General features: G+C 51.7%; 1 protein-coding gene across 3 annotated transcripts in view; it reads left to right on the plus strand.

The window, feature by feature from the left end:
* COLQ (collagen like tail subunit of asymmetric acetylcholinesterase) overlaps window positions 1–12,930 on the plus strand; it is a 65,979-nt gene that overhangs the window by 13,742 nt on the left and 39,307 nt on the right. Inside the window, exon 1 of one of the 3 annotated variants that reach the window (XM_070377156.1) lies at window positions 9,995–10,080. The exons of the other annotated variants lie outside the window; for them this stretch is intronic. Within the exon in view, the coding sequence (XP_070233257.1) occupies window positions 10,005–10,080 (76 nt within the window). The 5' untranslated portion in view covers window positions 9,995–10,004. Of the gene's footprint in view, window positions 1–9,994; window positions 10,081–12,930 lie in introns of those variants that run through there. 3 annotated transcript variants of the gene reach the window in all.

Raw genomic sequence — 12,930 nt, forward strand, 5'->3', positions numbered from 1 at the left:
ATCATTATTATAGCATCTGTTTCTAAATTAAATTATGACTGTTACTTGATATATACAGATTTTTATACACTTCCCATCAATCAAATGACCAATTTTTATTGTACCTCCTCCTATACGTTGGCTTCCCTGATACCCCAGTTGGTAAAGCTGCCTGCAATACAGGAGACCCTGGTTCGATTCCTGGGTCAGGAAAATCTGCTGGAGAAGCGATAGGCTACTCACTCCAGTATTCTTAGGCTTGCCTTGTGGCTCAGTTGGTAAAGAATCTGCCTGCAATGTGGGAGACCTGGGTTCGATCCCTGGTTTGGGAAGATCCACTGGAGAAGGGCTAGGCTACCCACTCCAGTGTTCTGGCCTGGAAAATTCCCTGGACTGTATAGTCCATGGGGTTGCAAAGAGTCGGACACGACTGCGGTGCGTCACAAGCAGATTCACAAGACAGACTAACATGAGAAGCCCATAGTCTGTTTATGACATTAAAGTAACACAAGTGAAGTAACCATGAGAAGTGAAGCGGGTCACGGTGGTAGGATCCGGGGTGCACACAGGTGGTTGGCATTTGAGTGAACAGAGCAGTGAAGGGAAGCACGCGGCTGATCTGGGTTCCAGTCCTGGGCCAGCCGTGCATGTTCCCGGGTGGTGTGACAGCGGACGTCTGTGGGCTACCTTCAGTAAGGAAGGGTTTTGTTTCCTTGCAATGCCCTTTTGTTTCCTTCCTAATGACCTCCAATGCATTAGGTCACAGATAAAATGTCTCCGGGAAAGCAAGCAAACAAACTTACATCTTACACCAGAATAAATCACAAATGAATTAAGATTGATAGCATAAGATATGAAATCATAAAATTATTAGGCGAAAACTTGGGAGATTTGGGAGAAGACCTATAATGAGGAGGACTCAGAAGCTATAAAAAAGGCTTCTGCAATCAATTATACTACATAAAAAGAAAAAAGTTATGTATGAGAAAAACAATTCAAAAAGCAGTATCAAAAGACCAAAACAAACTGGAGGAAATATTTGCAAGTCATATCATAAAGTGCTGCTGCTGCTGCTGCTAAGTCGCTTCAGTCGTGTCTGACTCTGTGTGACCCCATAGACGGCAGCCCACCAGTCTCCCCCATCCCTGGGATTCTCCAGGCAAAACACTGGAGTGGGTTACTATTTCCTTCTCCAATGCATGAAAGTGAAAAGTGAAAATGAAGTCGCTCAGTCGTGTCTGACTCTTAGCGACCCCATGGACTGCAGCCTACTAGGCTCCTCCGTCCATGGGATTTGCCAGGCGAGAGTACTGGAGTGGGGTGCCATTGCCTTCTCTGATCATAAAATGCTACTTTTTTATGTATTCAAAAAATTTATAACAGAAGGCTACCAAATTAATGGAAAAATGGAATACATACATATGGCTCTAAAACATGTGAACGTATCCCCAGCCCCATTCAGTTCAAGAGACATGCTAATTATAATCACACCGAAGTGTCAATTTTCATCATTCAGATGGATGACGTTCAAAGGTCTGACATCATGTGTGTTGGTGAGGGTGTGTGGAAACAGATATCCTCATTCTCTGCTTGTGAGATGGAATGTAGCTTGATGAGGACTTTGTGGCGATGAATTAGGCATCGTGTGTAAGAACTACAAACGCACACACTCTTTGAGTCAGCAATTCTATTCTAGAAATTCATCAAATGGACATGCTTACCAATGATACAAAGATGCATGCAGAAGATTGATTTGTTTTGGCGTGCTGGGTCTTCACCGTTGCACGAGGGCTTTCTCCTACGTAAAGCAGAGGCTACTCTAGTTTCAGTGCGTGGGCTTCTCATTGCAACGGCTTCTCTTGGTGCAGAGCACAGGCCCTAGGCACGCTGGCTTCAGTGGTTGCAGCTCTAGAGCTTGGGGTCTGTCGTTGTGACAGTGGCTTGGCTGCTCCGGGGCATGTGGAATCTTCCCTGACCAGGGATCAAACCCATGTCCCTTGCATTGGCAGGCAGTCTCATCCGTTGTACCACTAGGGAAATCCAGAAGGTTATTTCATTGTATCATTGTATGAGCAGATGTTTGCAAATCACCCAAATGCACGATAGTATGGGGCAGGATGAACAAACTATGGTTCTTCCAAATGAAGGACTATTCCAAAGCCATAGAAAGGAATGTGGATGCATTTTGTCCGGTACAGTAGTACGGAATATACTATTAGAAATACTGTGAAGAAACTGAGAAAGTTAAAAAAAAAAGAAACTGAGATAGTATCAGAAATATAGTCTTATATTACAAGTAACCCTTTGAGTAAGAGAGGGAGACACTACCTATTTCCTCCACTGTGCATAAAATATTCATGGAAAAGGACACAGGAGACTAATTGAAAGTAAACAATTGGAACTGAGACAGATAGGAGAGTTTTCAAGTATAGCCGTTTATACTTTCTGAATTTTGAATTACATGAATGTATTTCCTATTGTAAACAATTCAAGAAAATCCCACATACACATACAAAAGCGAACCTCTCACCTGGAGCACAGGATGAGATTTTCCTGTCTTTAAAACTCTGCTAGAGGGACTTCTTGGCAGAGCAGGTAGTCAAGAATCCACCATCCAAGGCAGGGTTTGATCCCTGGTCAGGGATCTAGATCCTACATGCCTTGAGGCCAAAAAAAGAAAAAGAAAACATGAAACAGAAACAATATTGTAACAAACTCAATAAAGACTTTTAAAAATAGTGTGCATTAAAAAGAAAAAACTTTAATAAGAAATATTTGTTAAACACAAATTACAGAAGGGAATTGAGATTTCAGGGAATTTCCAGAATGATAGAACCACGTAACTACAACGCTGCTTATAAGATTCTCTCTGCCAGCTTGCTCAGTTGAGAAGCTCCATCGTTCAACTGAGTTCAAGCAGGTCAAGCCAAGGTCCCCCGAGCTCTGTAATCCAGGGATTTCAGTGACTCACGAGACCAAAGAGTAGAAATGTTGCCTGTGCCAGTGGGTAACCAACAGGCAGCTGGGGCTCCCAGGGTCCCTGGTTCCCTCCTCCCCACCTGCTGTGGACCCTTAGGTAACAATTCCTGGAGGCAGTGGAGGTGGGAGGGGGAGGTTCTAGGGAAAGGGCTGTGTGAGCCACATGATTTTGAATCATAAATGTCCTTAGAGCTAAAATGTCTCTGTGGATGAATGAAGGCCTGGAAACGTAGCTGGTGGAAACCTAGGGTCTTTCCACTGAGCCCCAGTTGCCGGAGCAAATGGGAAACAACCCAGCCTTTGGGCCCGATGTGACTGGAGGGTTTCGCCTGCGACCTGTGGCCAGATCTCCCGAATCACTCTAGAAACATGGCCTCCCTGTCAAGCCAAAGCAGGAGATAGAATAGGACTTGCTGATTTATCCCCGCCTCTCTAATCAAATTCAGAGCCAAGGCACAGCCCGCCTTGGGGAGGTTTCTGGATGTTCCCTTGCCTCCTAATAGCGCTGCCTCCTCCTTCCTCTCTATTTACCACATGCCATTTGGTCAAATTAGAACTGGAACTCAGAAAAAGCAGATGCCTCCCTTTAGATAAGATCCAGAGAAGTCCCCTTGTGGGCGATGGGAAGAGAGATAGGTGTGTCTCCTCAAACTTCTGTACAACCACAGACGTGGCCTCTGGTGTGAGACTTACTACGGAACAGTGACCACCATGAGGTGACTTTGCTTCATCCTTGTAAGTTGGGCAGCCTTACCTGGGTGGGGCGCAGAAGAGGATGGTCATCTCACGTCCTTCCTGAGGACCAGTTACTCGCTCAGGGTCTCCTGGTGAATGACTCGGGGCTCCTCCAGGCAACTCTAGTGCGGCTCCTGAGCACCCAGATGTTGCCAGCGAGGGCACTGGATGCCCACTCCGCTCCTAACCCTGTAGAGGTGTCTTTGGTTCTCTGTTGTCTCCCTGTGTTTTAAAACTTTTATTGTAGAAAATCCCCAACATTCAAAAAAAAAAAAAAAAAAAAGTGGAAAGAACTGTCCAGAGAACACCAGGATGCCTACTCTCACGGGCTGACTTGTATCTCGCCCTCCCCTGAGATGAGTCTGTTGGAGTCCCAACCCCCCTTTCCTCAGCACGTGACTGTATTTGGAGCGATTAAGGTTACTTTACAATTCTCTGAGTGACTCAGAGAAGTGATTAAGGTTAAGCGAGGCCATACGCATGGCTCCGGTCCACTCTGACTGGTGTCCTTTTAAGTAGAGGAGATCTGGACACACACAGAGACACCAGGGATGTTTGAAAAGGGGAAGAAGGCCCCAAGAGAACACAGGGCAAGGTAGCCGTCTGGAAGCCAAGGAGAGAAACAGGAGAAACCAAACCTGACCCTTGGTCTTCGCTATCTAGATTCCCAAAGTGTGAAAAGTGATTACCTGTTGCTTCAGCCACTCAGGTGCTCTGCTGAGGCCACCCTAGCAAACAAATAACACCCACTACGTAGATTCTGCGATTGTTATCATTTTGCGATATTTATTTATCCTCTATTTATCCATCTTATTTTTTGTTTTGGTGAATTTCAAAATGAGCTGCAGATCCCTTGCCCACTTTGAAGAGTAAACTATTCCACAGAGAAGGTAAATGCATGCATGACTGTGCCCTCTCTGCGCCTGGGATAGTCAGGGAGGCAACTGATTGGTGAATTGCCTGCTCGTGTATGTTGACCAACCAGAAAACTAGAACCTGAAGATGAGTGATCGTGAGGTTTGGTTAGAGACACCAGGGACTGGGTGTGAATGCCCCCAAGCCCGCCTGGCTAGGACACACTGCATTTCTCTGAGGCTCCCTGCTGGTTCTCCCCTGCGCGTGGGGGTGTGGAGCGGGGTCAGCACTTCATGCTGGTCACCAAACGTCCAGAAGTCTCCAGGGTCAGGCACCTGGATTCAACCGATGTTGTCAAGATCAGGCTGTGTGCGTCCTCAGAGACGAAGCTGGTGATACGGGTACACAGCGTGTGTGGGGACCAGGGAAGGGCGCTGCAGAGTCACGAATGTTCCCCCGGGTGGCACCTGGCCCCAGTTCAGGGTAGTGATATATGCTGTGACAAATGCCAGCATTTCAGTGACTTTGCCTGGTGAAAATTTATTTCCTGCTTATCCAAGAGCCCGGAGGCTCTGGTCGGAGGCGGCCGGCCTCCTCGCTGGCGTTCAGGGATGCGGACACTCTCTGTATCGGCCCTTGCATCACCAGAGCCATCAGCAGGAAGAGTCACGTGGCCACCTGCCCCTCACTGAGGGAGCACTGGGCATTGCTGCCACTTCTCAGGGACAGCTCTGTCCCATGGAAGGGGAAGCTCACCTCCTGGGGAATACCAGCCTTTTCCACCCCAACTCGGAGGAGGTCCTGGAATGTCAAGTCAGCAGCTTGGGGTTGAGAGCTCACCCCCAGGGAAGGGCCAGGTCAGGGTGCAGGGGGAGCCACCTGCACCATGAGAGCAGAGAGGAGCCAGCGAGGGTTACGGTGGTCTGGCAGGGAGCCACCCCAGGGGCTGGGGACCACCCCCAGGAGGCCACCTTCTCCCAAGGCTGCATGAGAGTCCTGTTGAACTCTGACCCACCCCCACCCCACCACCTTCTCTTCTAGCTGGACCAAGTGACCCGGCTCCTCCTTTGTAAATCGGGGATGATTGTCCCCTGGGGACTCAGTGTCATAAAGAGTGGGACGTGCTGACTCTGGTGTAGTTACTGTTCCACGAGGAGAGCTTGCTAAATGAGGCCCAGCCGGCATCAGCCGAGATGCTGCTCCCTCCTCCCATCTCAGGGAGGCCCTCTTTCCTCAGAGTCCTTCTTAACACAGCGTTCCAGGAAATCAGCACCAGCCGTTGGAGCTAGCAGAGGAGATGAAAGCCCTTTACCCCCCAGAGGCCAGGCTGTGGGCATGTCTGTCTCTCCATCCTGGTGGCACAGCAAGGGCTTGGCACGCAGTAGTGTGTTAGCCACTCAGTCGTGTCCAACTCTTTGCAACCTCGTGGACTGTGGCCTTCCAGGCTCCTCTGTCCATGGGATTCTCCAGCCAAGAATACTGGAGTGGGCTGCCATGCCCTTCTCCAGGGGATCTTTCCAACCCAGTGATCAAACCCAGGTCTTCTGTATTGCAGGTGGATTCTTTATCAGCTGAGCCCCCAGGGAATCCCAAGACTATTGGGGTGGGTTGCCATTCCCTTCCCCAGGGGATCTTTCCAACCCAAGGATCAAACCCAGGTCTCCTGTATTGCAGGCAGTCTTTACCATCTGACCCACCAGGGAAGCCCAAGAGAGGAGAGTGGGTTCAATTCCGAATTAAACAGAAATTGTTTAATGTGATGATTTGTAGTCGAAGAGCAGGTTGGGAGGTTGGGATGTGAAAAACTACCGAGAGATCCCAAGGGTAGGGGATCCAGCTAAAGCCACTTAAGAGGACTCTTGCCAAAGGCAGGCCACGTGATGAGATATCAGGGGTATGGGGGGGGGGATGAGGAATTTGATCAGATGTCAAGGGTGAGAAAATGTCAAGGGTGGGGAGTCTCTCAAAACTGACTTAGGGGATTCTTGCAAAAACAGGACTCAGCAGGCTGACAAGGAAGCCGAGGGTGGGGGCCTGGTTCAGAGCCTGACCAAAGTTTGGTCAAGGTGAGCGTGTCAGGTGGTGAGAAGAGAGAACCCAGGCCCTCCGGCCTCTTCTGGGCTCCTGGGTCCTTGGGAAGGGCGCCGAGTTAGCCAGGCTGCACAGTCTCTCTGGGCAGCAAGGGTGGGAGTCATGCCGGGGTGGGGGATGGGGAGACGCAAAGCAGACCCCGCTTTGGTGGGCTCACCAGGAAGCAGGCCTGTGCGTGCCACAGTGGGGACAGGCGCACTGGCCTGGTGCCCGGGGCGGCAGTATTCCAGAAGGGTCTTCTGGCCCGGCTGATAAATCCCAGAGCTGAAATTAAGACAAAAGACTGTGAAGATGACACCTGCTGACACCAGCTGCAGGAAGGCCCTGGAAACTTTTATTATGAATTAGATTTTGCAGGCAACTCTGCTGGGTGAGCTGGTGCTTGGGCCGGTGAAAGGCTGCGCCACAGGCCGGCTGCCTTGAAGGTAAGAACTGCTTTCCAGGGGAGAGGGGAGGAACGTGGCCCTCCACCCTGGCCGCGGGCTCTCATGGAGGGCTGTTTGTGTCTCAGGAGTTGCCTCCCCTGGGAGAAGCTGGGGCTGGAACGGGCTTAGAGCACCTCTGGTCCAATGCTCCTGAAACCACTAAACAGACTGGGCCTCAAACCCATGGGCCAGGACCCAAACCTGGCCGGAACCCACACTGTTTTCCAGCTGAGATTGCATGCTTGGTTTCAGCACGTAATGAAGCTCAGGTTCTTTCTCGTCAGAGAAAGAATTCAATGAGAGACGAAGTGATAGGTAAGAAGTAGACCTATTTAGACAGAAACACACTCCACGGCGTGGGCCAACTCAGAGAAAAAGAGTGGCTCAGAATATGACACAGTTTTCATGGGCTGGGTAATTTCATAGGCTGCTGAGTGGGAGGATTATTCCACCTATTTCGAGGGAAGGGTGAGGATTTCCAGGAATTGGGCCACCACTCACTTCACTTTTTGGTCTTTGGTGGTTGGCCTCAGAAATGTCTTGGTGCCTCTAGGTGAGTCACTTAGCTTTCAGATATGTTATGAGCGTGTACGGAGGCTCAAGGTCTGCTGGAAGTCAAATCTTCTGCAATCCTGGACCCATTTGGTTCTAATCAAATGGAATGTCGTGTCCTCGGGCTATGCCATTCTTTTAAGGGTGTGCTCTGCTCCCCTTCCCTCCTGTTTCACTCCATTTTACACGTGGGAAAACCAACCCCGAGCACAGAAGGGAGTTGTCCAAAGCCATCCCCCACGTTACTGTCACACCGGGGCTGGAGACCAGGACCCTCATCCCAGGATGGCACGCCTGACTGAGGGGCAGTCAGGTAGTGAGCACACCTCCAGGCCATTTGACTCAAGGAAGTTCAACTGTTAGTGCCTGGAGAGACAGAGAGAGTGAGACAAAGTGTGAGAGATGGGGAGACAGGGAGGGAGTGGGGCTGAGGCAGGAAAGAGACAGAGAGAGACCCCGGGAAGCCTGAGACATTAGGTCCGGAGCAGAGACGTGGACACCAGAAGGGCTGGACAGGACCTCCGAGACCCTCTGGGCAGTCACCTTTGTTTTGACAATAATGAAACCGTATAGCTGAGTGGTTTCCTTGTATAAAACTTTGGAGAAGTTTGACATGGAATGGCAAAAATGCTTCGGGTGCTTAAACTGGCAAAACTTCTGTCTCTGAGGGTGTTTGAAATGAGGTTTGAAAAACTGAAGAGCTGCAGTAACATGACCCAGCTCCAGGAAATCTGGGTAAAGGGGACGTAGATGGCCTGTCTGCCACAGGCCGGGGTTCAGGACTGCGTGCCCTCTGTCCAGAATTTCCTGATGTTTCTGCCGACAGAGGGAAATGCCCCAGAGACAAAGAGAGCCCTCTCCTCCCTAGCTCTTCCCATCACGCTACCAGCAGATCTCCAATTTCAAAGCTCAGCTCAAATGCCACCTCTTCCAGGAAGCTTTCCTTGATTTCTCACTTAACCCAGCTGGTATCCATCACCTCCTCCTGTAAATCCCTCTAGATACCCAGCTCCATGTCAGCCACTTTTAATTTTCCACCTCATATTTTCATAGTTATCTGAAAATATCGACAAAAGAGCCCCTATTCCACAGGAACTTCACAAGCCTTGCTCTTATCCTCACAACAAATGAACTAGGTTCATTTCTTCCTACCCTCTCAACAGAGAAGTAAGCTAAGGCTCTCAGAGAGTGAATAAAAACTTCCTTAAGTTCAGACAGAGGCAAAAGCAGGGCTCCAGCCCAGTCAAGGCTCCAGGGCCTTGACTCTTTCCACGAAGGCTCATGACACGTACTGAGGGCGGGGACTGTGTCCAGTCGGTGTGTCTGGCAGGCATTTGGCTCTCACCCTCTGCGTGTTCCTGAATGAATGAAACATTCGATGACTGAATGGACGAACACAAGAAGTATCCTTTCTTTTGATGGGTGTAGCTCAGTGGTCGGCAAACTACAGCCTGGGAGCCAAGTCCAGCTTGCCTCCTACTTTTGTAAATAACATTTCACCGCAGCATGGCCACATGCCCGCTGCCCGTGTTGTCTATGCTGTTTTCACGCACGATGGCGGGGATGCAGTGCAGCAGAGGCTGCCCATGGAGCCTAAAACACTTCCTCTCCGGCCCTTTCCAGACAGATTTGCCAACTCCTGCTGTAGTTCATGGTCTTCACTGGGCTGATTTAAGCAACCGTGCTTACTGCCTCTGTGATCTAGAATATTGTGTGTGCGTGTGGGTGTGTGTGTGCATGTGTTTGTGCTCTGGGTGCCTATCAAGTGTCAGGTTTCCACATGTATCTGGTATATATCACTTAATCATTTTACAGGAAAGCTTCATCTAGAAAAAGTTTGCTCTGTCAGCTCTTTCATAATATATACATATTTTTAAATTAAGATTAGCTCTGTTGCCAGCACTTTGGCACAGATATGGTGAAGCAACAAAGACCAAAGACCTTCCCTGGAGTGGAGGCGGGCAGACTGCCCCACCCCGGCCCCTCATGGTGGGGGTGACAGTGAGGCCGGCCCTGTCAGGCTTGCCAGAATCAAGAGCAGCCTGTTCAACGGCTGACCCTCTGCCTCCTCTCTGCCACAGGGGCGTCAGTATCCCGGGCTCCCAACTCCACCTCCTCCTCTGGTGCTCCCCAGGATGCTCTTCCTCTCCCAAGCCGCCCCACCGCCCAGGGCATCCTCCTGAGAGGCGAGAACCCTGCCTCCCCCTTCCTGTTCCCGGGAGCTCAGGACTGGCCTCCAGACCCCTGGCCTCCGGGGCAGAGGCAGGGATTGGCCAGCTCCCACCCCAGATGCCCAGCAGGGCAGGTGCTGGCAGCGCTGGGGGCGTGACAACTCTCAGCCAGCCTCCAGAGGGTGCCCGCTGCCAGTGTGCCTGGGCCCTGCCCGCGATGACCGGCCCACCCCTCAGCCTCGCTCATCTGCTCACAGTTTCAGGACTGCTCTGTTACTCGGCTTGCTGTTTGGGTGAGTTGTGTGTGTGTGTGTGTGTGTGTGTGTGTATTGCATGATGCTTTGGGAAAAAAGAGACTCGTGGAAAGCCAAGCTATTCTGGGGAACTTCCAGCAGCCTTTAAATCTCCAAGTCCTCTGCTGGTGTTGGAATTGCCGTGTAAAGGAGTTTGACGTTGGAGTTCGTGCGATCTTGGCTCCCACGCTTGTGTGCCCCTTCAGTGACCCTGGGTGGCAGGCTGGCAGCTGCCCCCTTGGCTCTGAAGCAGCGTGGTGCTCTGTGGTCCCGGGCCACCCAGGCATGGGCGGCAGAGAGGTTCTCCAGCCCTCTCCAGGCCGGGTTCTGTGGCTCACCGCCGCCCCACAACTTTAACATGGTCTTTCAGAGAAGTGCAAACGCCTTCAAGACCTAGGGTCAGAATTTGTGTCTCAAGGCGCATGTGGTGTGAGTGGGGTTGAAGCCAAACTGAGGGGTGCAGTCTGGTCTGGAATCTGTGCATCAGGGGAAAGCAGGCAGTCGGCAGGCAGGCGGGCTGAGAACGGGGCTGTCGCTGAGCCTTCCGACTCATGGTCAGAAGCCCTAGGGATGCTGTGAACGTGTGCCTTCTGCTCTCTGCGCCTTGGCTCCTGTGAGTGCATGTTCCACCACGCAGGGGAGCCGCAGAGGGGCGGGCGGAGCAGGCTGAGCGCCAGCAGCTGCAGCTAGCGTGTGGCTGCACCTACAATTTCCCTAACCTGCAAAGGTAGAAAGTTTGGTCACTTCTTTCCCATGCCGCTTGATGCAAAACAAGGAGGCAGAAACAGAGGAAGCTGTCTCTAGCGCCCTGAGGATGGGCTGGTCTAGTGAGTGAGACCCAGATGGCCCAGACAGTGGTGATGCTGAGGTTCACCATGGATGAAAAAGCACTCTGGAGGGGGTTTGGGCCAAATCCCGTGTGGTGCAGTTGGGTAAACTGAGTCTCAGGTGGCAGTGGGGAGTCGCGCTGGGCCCCATGGCCCCTTGTGCCTGGGTTCACACTGTGATCCAAGTCCGAGTTTCCAAGCATAGGTCTGAGTGAATCACTTTCCAAGACTCAAGGAGGTTTTGTTCAAAGTGCGAAGATGGCGTCAACAACAGCAAAGGGAAACACCCCCCCACATTTGCAAAAGCCTGCGTCACACCCAGGATTGTCCCCACCCAGGATGTGGCACAGCTGAGCCACACACAGTGGAACTCCCGTGTCTGTGCGTCAGGGCGGGCACTCCCGAGATTCCCTGGAGGTTGGCATTTCCTGGGGCTAAGCCTGGTGGAGCACCCAGGTTTCTGCAAACCTCATGCACACACACACACACACACACACACACACAAGGCTAAGCCTTGTGGAGCACCAAGGTTTCTGTAGGCCCCATGCACACATATGCACACACACACACAGGGCTAAGCCTTGTGGAGCACCAAGGTTTCTGTAGGCTGCATACACACACACACACACACACACACACGATGTTTTCCATTACAACAGAGCCTCTGGGGCTTTCCAGGCTGATCTGAGCTCAGACATGATTCCATGGAGGCAGCCTGGTCCAAAGAGACCCGCAGGCCACTCTGATGACCCCAAAATAGACGTGTGAAGTCCTGTCTTAGTGACCGGGAGGGCAGGGTTGTGGGGGGAGTGGGAAGCTGTTCCCAAACACGTCCACCTGATGGAAATACTCTGAGCTGGAATGAGCTGGAAATAAACTAGATGGTGCTAAAAACAAGCTTCTCCAGGGAGCTGGGGCCGGCGGGGGGGCGCGGGGCAGGACGGGGGGCAGGCAGAAATAGATGGTCCTCACCTGCTGAACATGAAGCGGGTCTAGGGCTAGGGCTGGGGGCAGCCCTGCAGAAGCCTTAACAGGAGGAGCAGCGGCCACAGTGTGCTTGCCAGGGGAGCGCCAGCGTCGGGGGGAGGCCTGGGGTGGGGCTCTGACGGAGCCAGGGTCTTCCAGTGATGAGGGCCACGCAGGCTGCGGGCTGCAGAGGCCCCCGGGGCCTGGACAGTCTGGAAACAGGAGTGATGAGCAGTGCACCTTCCTGAGCCGCCCACAGGTGCCCCTAGCTGGGAGAGGCCCCGCGGACAACAGCTCAGCCCTGGCGGTCCACCGAGGCCAGGCAGGGGCAAAGGAGAGGCTGCAGCTGTCTGTCCAGAGCCAGGTCAGACTGGGCTTCCCCATAGGCGGCCCTCCAGCATCATGTAGCAAAGCCTCACTCCTAGAATAAATCCTTCCTCGCCCCCTCTTGCGAGATGCCCGTGGGTACCCTGGTGCGTGTCCTCACTCCTCGCGATGAGGTAGTGGAGCCCACTGTGTTCAGCAACAGGTGTGACTTGTTGGAGGCATTGACACTTTCTATCATGTATCAGGTGGTTGTTCCAGGAGCCTCTGGCCTTCTTAGCTCCTGACCTTTATTTCCACACCCTGTCAGTCCAGATCAGCAAGAAGGACTCTTTGAACCAGAGTTCAAATCCTGTCTCTGTCACTTACTAGTTGTATGACCTTGGGTAATTGCTTCACCTCTTTGCCTCAGCTTATGGATCTGTAAAATGGGATCACAGTAATAATAGTACTTAACTCTCAGGGCTGCTCTGAGGATTGTTGTTCAGTTGCTCTTTGCAACCTCATGGACAGCAGCGTGTCAGGCTTTCCTGTCCATCACCATCTCCCGGAGTTTGCTCAAACTCACATCTTCACGTCATCCAATCATCTCATCCTCTGTCGTCCTCTTCTCCTCCTGCCTTCAATCTTTCCCAGCATCAGGGTCTTTTCCAATGAGTCGGCTTTTCGCATCAGGTAGCCAAAGTATTGGAGTTTCAGCTTCAGCATCAGTCCTTCCAATGAATATTCAGGG

This window comes from Bos mutus, chromosome 1, assembly GCF_027580195.1.
Source record: "Bos mutus isolate GX-2022 chromosome 1, NWIPB_WYAK_1.1, whole genome shotgun sequence".
Classification (NCBI taxonomy): domain Eukaryota; kingdom Metazoa; phylum Chordata; class Mammalia; order Artiodactyla; family Bovidae; genus Bos; species Bos mutus.